The 9,006-nt window shown below is 42.3% G+C and overlaps 1 protein-coding gene across 3 annotated transcripts; it reads right to left on the reverse strand.

Moving 5' to 3' along the window:
* Nucleotides 1-233: 233 nt before the first annotated feature.
* Nucleotides 234-8,953, reverse strand: sfi1 (SFI1 centrin binding protein). 3 transcript variants are annotated; one of them, XM_052075437.1, is made up of 31 exons: nucleotides 8,468-8,949; nucleotides 8,320-8,391; nucleotides 8,111-8,221; nucleotides 7,946-8,040; nucleotides 7,744-7,861; nucleotides 7,572-7,674; nucleotides 7,104-7,215; nucleotides 6,880-7,029; nucleotides 6,728-6,798; nucleotides 6,561-6,653; nucleotides 6,142-6,239; nucleotides 5,997-6,063; nucleotides 5,689-5,819; nucleotides 5,524-5,605; nucleotides 5,214-5,395; nucleotides 4,845-4,917; nucleotides 4,627-4,692; nucleotides 4,171-4,245; nucleotides 4,003-4,074; nucleotides 3,844-3,931; nucleotides 3,486-3,607; nucleotides 3,343-3,417; nucleotides 2,563-2,637; nucleotides 2,304-2,477; nucleotides 2,088-2,230; nucleotides 1,937-2,008; nucleotides 1,391-1,631; nucleotides 1,243-1,312; nucleotides 1,050-1,170; nucleotides 868-967; nucleotides 234-790 (listed from the first exon to the last, which is right to left on the reverse strand). In XM_052075437.1, the coding sequence occupies exons 1-31, from the start codon at nucleotides 8,680-8,682 to the stop codon at nucleotides 647-649; spliced, it is 3,411 nt and encodes a 1,136-aa protein (XP_051931397.1). In that variant the 5' UTR covers nucleotides 8,683-8,949; the 3' UTR covers nucleotides 234-646. The 3 variants fall into 3 exon arrangements, 2 of the variants coding, with proteins under 2 accessions (XP_051931397.1, XP_051931396.1); XM_052075436.1 differs by having other exon boundaries at nucleotides 1,928-2,008; nucleotides 8,468-8,948; XR_007964042.1 differs by lacking the exons at nucleotides 234-790; nucleotides 1,243-1,312 and having other exon boundaries at nucleotides 1,928-2,008; nucleotides 8,468-8,953.
* Between the last annotated feature and the right edge of the window lie 53 nt (nucleotides 8,954-9,006).

Raw genomic sequence — 9,006 nt, forward strand, 5'->3', positions numbered from 1 at the left:
TTTAAGATATCCTTATTTGTCCCGCAATGGGGAAATTACAAACAAGTCCGTTATGAAGTTGAGAGCTATGTGAAGTTCCTAAGAGGTTAAGGAACAAAAAGAAATCAACTGATGGTAACGATAATTCTATTGACTGATGAAATATGTTTGTGTCTGAAAAAAACTAATTTGGGGATTTATTGTGTTTAAGAAATAGAATGGAATCCTGCAACAGAAGTCACACACACAGAAGATGGCTGCTCTGCTTGCTTTTATTCACTGGTAAACAAAAATATGACATTTTTAGCAAATCCATGTCAATCACAATTGGAAAGAAACCTATCTGAAATATTTAAGAGACATTTTTTTTTTAAAATCGATACTCCAAAAATACATGCTGGAATTTAACTTTGTTCATTATAAGGATGTCCAGTACATGTGGAACTTTATATTCCAGTGCACTCAGTCTACAAAATCTACAGCCGGACATTGAAATAATAAAATCCCTGAGATTCCTGGACAACGTGACCCCGCCCCAAAAAATCAGACGTGTGCAGTAAATTGTGGGAGAAAAGGAATACACTACAATGAATTGACCTTATGTTAATTGCAGAAGGATGGCTTGAGGAGACTAAACCACTTGCAGTCATTGTGTAAAGTGTTACGTTTACATCTGCACCTGCCGATAAAGAGAAGAAAATCCTGAGCGGTCGAGGACGGCTTGTAAATGTTGGAGCCTTTCTGCATGAAATCGCATTGTCAGCCTTCGAGTTTCCAGGTCACAGGACAATTTCTCGATGCGCTCTTCCAGCTGTCAACACGCAAATCATAAAGTGAGAGGGAACGTTTGGTAATTGAGTGTGGAATAACCAACAAGTCTTCCCTTACCTCCTTCACCTCTTGGCAAACCGCATTTTTATCCATTTCCTGATCTTTTCCACTGGTTTGTAGCCAACTCTGCAAAACGTCTTTCATTCTCTGCCAGAGTCTGAGCAGCCAAAAAGCCTCCAGTAAACAACAAAGTCCATGAAAATAGAAAAGCATGACAAATGAGGTTCTTGTGCGCTGACCTGAGCTGCTTCCTGTCCTGCTGGAAGCTATTCATGTCCTGCTGGATGCTCATGAGCTCCTTCATTAGCGATGAAGTTGCATCATTTGCCGACTCTCCATTCGGTTCTCTTGGGTGTATCTCTTGAAGAAAAGCCACAACATTTTTTTTAGAATTTATATAAGCCAGAGAGTGGAAAGTCACTTTCGATGTACCTAAAGGTGTTGATGAAAAATGTTCGAAACTCCGTTCTGCTATTGGGCTGGAGATGTTGGCACGTCCCGTCTTGGACATGAACAACAAATAGAAGGCGGATGACTTGGTGATGAATTCATGCATCAAAGTCCAAGTGACGATTATTACCTTGTTTTCTGTGCTGATGAAAGCGGCGGGTGGTAAGAGCAGCTCACACGGTGTCTGAGGCGGGTCCAGGATGGGAGCTGGAGATTTCTGGGGCGACCCATGGCGCACGTCTCCGCTTAGGCACGCGGTGTCAACAGGGATGGAAGGCTGATGGATGGATGAGGATGACAGCGCAAGATCTGTCTGTAATGAAGAAATGCGCTGCCCAAGTTGTGCGTCTACTCCAGCAGATGTTTGGCAGCTGAACAAAAGAGACAAAAGCATTTACTGCCTAGATGAATCGTAAATAATTACATGGATCAAGCACTTTTCAGGATCTTGAGTATGATGAGCTTATTAAAAAATTCGGTCTTGTAATTAGATAAATATGATAAATGCTCCAGATGATGTAGCTCACACTGATATATTGTATTTCTGTATATTAGTGCTGAGTTCTACACGCACATGCTGTAGAGCTAAACCTGCCTAAATTATTTACAATTCAAAATAGGAAACATCTTATTAAAAAAAATCTGATCTGAAAGAAGTATGTCATACTTATCATACGGTAATGCTTTCAGTGAGGGCGCAAACACTTCCTCGCAGCGTCGAGGCTGGCGTCGTACGAAAGGATGCATTCTTGAGAGGAAAAGGCAAAATGCATACATTTGTTAAAGAAAAAAAAAATAGAACCATTTAAGGGCTGCTATGCACTCACGGCTCACTGTCATCTGTGTCACATTTCCCAGATTTCAAATCTGAACAAGGGAAGGTCACTGTGGTTTTTGGTGCTTTGCAGAGAGCCCGCTGCTTCCACTTCATGGCACAACACTTCACCATCCTCTGAATAAAGAGACTTTGCTACAGAAAAGAAGAAGACTGGTTGAAAGGGGGGCAGTTAGTTGAAAAAAAATAAATATGAACATAAACGCACCCGTTCTTCATCTCTCTTCATTCCAGGCTCAGCCAATCCCCAGATGCTATTCATGCGTTGACTGTACGTTGCAACCGCACTTTGTGACTCATCTTTGTCCACTTGAGCAGCTTCCCATGCCTCTGTCTTCTTTCGGCGCTGTGCAGTGACCCACAGCCTCCATGCATACAACACCTGCGGCAATTTTCAAAAAAAACAAAAAACAAAAAAAACCACTCGAACAGATGAAGTTTTAAAGCAGGAAGAAGACGGGTGGTACCTTGGCTTGAAGAGTGAGGGCCCAATGCCAGAGGGCCTGCTCTGTCTGCACGGACACCTTGACTTTCAACAGGAACTATGCACACACACACACACACATACACACACACACACACAAGTTTAGGTACACTTGCACAATAATATTAATGCGCCAACAAGTGCTGTATGAAAAATGTTGCCTAACCAACAGCAATACTAAAACCTCCTTTGCACTGGTAAAAACAGCAAGCCTTGGTCAACACTGCCAGAGAGATATTGGCTGAACGATAGGCTTCCAATCGTGATCTTGGGTGACAGTGTTTGTACAACTGCGCTGCAAATAAGTCAAGGGTGGGCTAACATGTGTTTAAGAACCACGTTTGGTTTTCTAGGTCCCAAGGGTCAAACTCAAGGCCCGGGGGCAAGATTTGGCCCGCGACGGCATTTTATTTGGCCCTCAAAAGCAAATCGCGTGTGTCACCTTCCACGATCATTGCTCAAATCTGTACCAAAATGTCAAATTGTCACGTGTAATAAATTTTGCAATCATTTTGTTACATTGTTTACTTGACTTCTTGATCACATCTTGTACTGGATCACGGTGGAAGTGCAGGCCAAGTTGGCAGTGAGTGAGCATAGTGACTGCATTAATAATAGTCTTATCGTCTTAATTTTTTTCCACAGGAAACAATGTCAAGGAAATTTATGTTTTGGAAATTAATAGCCTTGACTGTAGCATTTATAGTTAAAAAATATATATACCTGCATATAGTTGACTCCAAGTGTAAAATTAGTCAGTTACCTTCCTCCTCCAGAGTACAAAGTAGGTCTGGTACATCTTCAGTCTCAGCAACAAGATTCCTTGTCGTTTCATCACCTGCGACATCACTGTATTGTGATGCGGTACTGAATACTCCCATGGGTACAAGTTGCTGGGAAAGTTACCTTATATTTGAGACATGTGTGATGATGCTTTTTCCATTCTCTCAACGCTTTACTCAGCAAATTGGAGTCGTAATGCTTCTGGGCTTTTTCTGTGCCTACTCGTTCCCTCTGCAGCAGCTCCCCTAGTGATAGACAAACAAACAGTATAAGAGGTGTCACAAATGCACCTTCTTGTTGCAATACTTTTGATACATTGCAGTTATTCTTTTTAAAATGCTGTATTTTGAGTTTCCGTCATCACCAGGCTTGACTTTACACATAACTTTGTTATTGTGCCACCGAAATGACCCTTTTTGTTGGAACAATTGCATCCGAATTGACACATCCTCATTTCTTTTTCCGTGTGTTTTATTCTTGCCTGGATTGAAAGATCTTTCAGCCCCGGTGAACGCTTTTCTCTTGTGATGGTGGTCAGACATTGCACACTTTGTTTCTTCTCTCCATGCCTGGTTTTGGGCATAGTAGGCCAATCAATAGTCATAGTACAGTGCACCTCCAAGGGGTTGGCTTTGTTCACCTGAGCAGGTTTCGATGCCTCCACTTTCTTCCTGCGCTTTTCTGTGACCCATAGCCTCCACCCGTACAGTGCCTGAGGCAAGTTCCCAAACACCACATTGAGACAACTGTCCTCCTGCATCCTGCGCTCACGTTTAGTACAAGAAGGGATGAAGCAGGGAGGTGATACCTTGGCTTGAAGCGTAAGGGCCCAATGCCAGAGTGCTCGCTCAGTCGGATCTGACATTTCGAGTCTGTACTGGAGCTGTTGGCAGAGTTAAAAAAATAATAATAATAACGTTTGGGTCATACATAAGACACAATATTTGGTACACCAGCACACAAAATCTAGATCTAATATAAAAGCTGTATTAAAAATCAACCCTTTGCAAATATAATAATACTCAATTAATAGGTACTAATTTAAGAATATACTGTATTCATTGTGGAGGGCGTACAATTGCACTGATATAAATATACTGTTAAATGAATCGGTCTTTGACAGTGTAGATTTAAAAGGGTGCATGAGTATCGTTCTCAGAGCATAATGTGCATATTGTTCTTACATTTGCTCTCATTGTCTATAAAGTGCCTTTGGCGCTGAAACCGATTCATTCTGTTATTGTTATTTGTGTGTTGCTTATACCTTCCAAAGGCTGTGCTTGGCAATTTCTTTTTCGTGGCATTGCTGAAATTTCTGTCTCTGGACAAACTGAAACACGTTGCACATATGTCATTTCACCACAAGTACTGTAGATCACTGAGCTTGATATGAGCTGTTACCCCCCCCCCCCCCACACCCCACTTCTTTTCACATTATAGAAATGCAAAAAAAGATGGAGCAACAGTGAAGAGGACAGGCACCTTTTTCCAGCTATCCAACGCCCATCTCATGCAGTGAAGATCGTCCTGACGACCAGCCTGCTGCTCATTAGTCCTGGTGTGAAAAGAATAATTATCAATCATTATGATTTTAATTATGATTTTATTTCAAACAAGAACTTGTTTGTGCACTGCATTGTTTAAAGGGGGTGTAGTAGCATATTCCAGGCGTAAAGAGCAGAGTAAACAAAAGCTTTTTAACCCAACTTTGTACGGGCATAGGGGACTGAAAGCAACAAATATAACACACAAAACATGAACAAAGAACAAACTGATACATGTGGCGCCATTATGCTTCCGGTAATCAAATAAATCGGTAATTCCCTGCCTTTTTCGTCTACTTTGCCTCACCTGGCCTGTACCCGAGGACTGGTATCTTTTTGCTGTGCTAAAGGGGTGTGAGGAAGCCTGTCCTGGTACTGATCTCCTTGCACCTGCTGCTTCCCCTTCTCTTCTCGCTTCTGCTGCTCTGTCCGTTGCCTCCATCGAGCCCAGGCTCTCTGCACGTGACTCTGCTCTTCATGAAGAATGGCCTGTGGAAAACAACAACTCAAGATTGGCTGCGATGTTTCACAGTAATGTTCACACTCCAATGCTCAGTAAGCGTTGGCAGGTCAGATGGTTTGAGTGGTTTATAACATTACGAAAAGTGACAACATACTATTCGCAGCAACAGCATTTCATCCTTGTGTTGGTCTGACCTTTCCCGCAAGGTGCCCAGCACCCAAGTGCAGAGCCGCTGCCTGAAGACAAAAAGGGCGTGGCAAATAATTTTTGCACACTGGACAATATTAATAGTGTGAGAACATTGAGGAATCATGCTCACTTATTATAGACGTCTGCCTTCTGACTCCGGGCTTTCTTTGCTCTTCTCTGCAGAATATACTCACACCAGGAGTTGAAATAATGAGCCAAACAGTGCTCTGCAAACCAAACCTCAGCTCTCCACTCCAGCTCCTGCACAACAGCACATGAACATCCGATAAACTGTGCCTTGACCGCTCGATAGTACCCAGGAAAAAGACTAACATCTCTCCAGCATCTAGCTCTCCGTGTCCCTGAACAGGATATGCAACGCAGGAAAGGTTTGGAAAAAGACTATTCTACAATATGTCTATGTTCAACATTAAAGACCTGAATGTGTCTTTGCTGTGCAAGTTTCCGCCTCCAGTGGTCAAAAGTGCGACTCAACAGGTACGTTCTACAAGGGGGGGAGCCAGAAGTGAATTAAGCACGTTTACACCAAATGGCACTTGAAAAAAAGACAACTTGATAGCACCTGTAGTTTTTCTGTGCCATGCCTGTCAAGGCTTGTAGACGTTTATCTTCAGCCTCCTCCAGTCGGTCTTTCCACAGCCTCCAATGCCTATTTTGGACCTATTTAAAATACAACAACACAACATGTATTTAAATCAGCAATTCCCAACCATTGCGCTATGGCACACAAGTGCTGTGAGAGATAGTCAGATATGATTACGGTAATTATTCACTTTTTTTTGGACCCAACAGAGGTATGAGTTCCCGAATATTGTATGCTGCTTATTGTAAATGTGGTATGCGGTCATTCTGAGACATTTTTCTAATATTCTTAGGCACATGTGGCATAAAACGACATCTCATTAGATTGTCCAAAACAAAAAAAAAAGCCTGCTTAATCTGATGAGTGCAGTTAAGTAGTGCAAAGAGTCGAACACTTACAGTCTGGTTATGATGCTGGACAGCTGTATTTTTGTTCAGCCGTTTAGCTCTGTTTTTGGACACGTTTTGAGAAAGCACTTGAAATACAGCACGCTGCAAGTAGAACAGAGAGTCATCGGTACAGGACACACACTACTCGATGACGTTGGCTTAACTTCTAATGCGACCTGTAGGCGCTGGTGGTAGTGTTGACTTGCTATCTGGCCTCTGTCTGCCTTTTCTTTGCTGTGTATCACATCTGCTGAAGAGCTCAAGAATCTAAAAGTGTTGGTAGGTTGAAGCTAGTATAAAAGCAAATACTAATTTTAAAAGAGGATACACGCCTTCCAACGTTGCGGGACTCTGCACTGAGATAGCCGACTCGCCAGCTGCCCAGTGCCTTGCAAACACTCCTCTTTTCCCTGTTTGCGATGCCACTCGCTCCTCCACACTCTCCAGCTCAACCTCATCAGGTGAACGTGGGCGATAGCTGAATGACCGAGTGAGTGACAGATGAGCGTGAAATCCTTAAATGAAAACTGTAAACAATGTCTCCTTGATAACCTTGTAAGGCTTTCTTGTGCTGACGTCTGGAAACAAAACCTTGCCACTTGGTTAATGATTTCTTTTGCATCCCGTTGTTGAAGTGAAGAGAAGCTTTGGATTCTTTCTCTATCTGTGAACAAGCAGTAGAGTGCAGCTCATTCGACTGAAGAAAATTATTTGACAAAAGATAGGACAATTTATGTGACCACAAACAAGTGTTTTTTTGTCATTTGTCCCTTTTTACCCCACCAGAGTGGATTTGAAATAAAATTCATACATTGTCCTTGCAATGGGTATAATTTCCGAATGGAAAGGTCATATTTATGTGAAATCTTAAATTAAAGCTGAAAGTGTACTCTCCAGTCACATCTGGGCTGTTTTTACGTCATATCCATTGTGGTGGTGGTGTCCAATGGCAACATCACACAAATCCTTCAGTGCCCAAATCCATCAAGACAAACATGGACAGAAATGGTAAATATTCACCCTGCTCTGTATAGTCACTGCAGCGTGCTTCAAGGTTTGGTCCTCCATAGTGGAAATGTTTCGATGCTCTTGAAGCCTCGCCTGCCACAAGCACCAAGCTGACCTGCATGAGTTAAAGAATACAATTTGTTATTAAAAATGAAACCCCACGGAACAGTGCATCGTGACATACTGCAGGATTGTGCCCCTGTGTTGCTCTTGAGCTATCTGAAGTGCTTTGTTTTTCAGTCGACGTATTTGGATGAAAAGCTCCCACTTGTCCCAAATCTGACGCACCCGCCGCCTGTCAGCTGGTCAACACCAATACAATAGTCATTTGAAAATGCTACAAATTGAACGATCCATTCTCTGAATTGTATCCATCAAAGACATACCGAATGCTTGAGCTTTGTTCACTTTGCTCTTCTTTTCCACTTGCAGTGAGATAAATGTTTGCCATCTTCGAAATGTCATGAAGAGCAGATAATACCTTGAAGAAAGACACCTCATTTCAAGATCATCTTGACGCGTTATGTAACGTAAATGTCTCAAGAACCGACCTGTAATGACACTCAGCACGTACTGAAAGACTCCACTCCCTCCCAGAAGCCCACCACTCCGCTGTCCACCCCTCAAATGCTTTTCTCAGCAGCACACTGTCATAATGACACCTGTACATGAAAACAAACAGAATGGACATTTTGCACGATTCAACAATGCCCAGAATTTATTACTCTTGGCATGCAACTTAAATTGCTAAAATTGGTACTTGGCTTTATGAGGGAGGATCCGACCAAAGGTGTTCTGCCGCCATATTTTTAGGAACTTTCTTGCCAAATGTCTGTAGAGATTAAAGACGGTACACAAACACTGTAATATATTGAAGTAGAAAAATGGAAATGTAAGAAATGTTTCACCTTATTCTAAGCTCGTAAATTCTTCCGCATTTGTCCCAACTGTATCCAACGCTTTTTGGGACAGAAATGCTTTGAACTGCACACCCTTTGGTATCGACACTAAATCTGACGTTGTGTAATTTGCGTTTTTGTAGTCGGTGTTCTTTTTCCATTATTGGCAAGAATCTACTGCACACGACTATAGGTCCATGGTGCGGCGTTTGAAAGAATAACATGCAACATTGACACAGGTAGTCATTTAAACGGAGAATTCTATAGCCACTATTGCGAAATAAAGTTCACTCCGTTACTTGCTTGTATCGTTTGATGAACTACCGCGCGTTTGTTTTTCCGTGCCACGTGACCGCAAACGATTGGCCCTGGGTAGGTTTAATTTGGATCCTTGTCTGCGGCGATGTTTCCATTTTGACTATCTTGTGCAACGTCGAAAGGCCAAGCAGGGACAGCTGTGAACTGAGTTATTAAATCGAGCACACCCAAAGCTATGGCTGGCTGTCCAAATAGTATGCCTTGTCACAAATCAAAGGTTTGTGTAAATT

This window comes from Hippocampus zosterae, chromosome 9, assembly GCF_025434085.1.
Source record: "Hippocampus zosterae strain Florida chromosome 9, ASM2543408v3, whole genome shotgun sequence".
In the NCBI taxonomy this organism is placed as follows: Eukaryota; Metazoa; Chordata; class Actinopteri; order Syngnathiformes; family Syngnathidae; genus Hippocampus; species Hippocampus zosterae.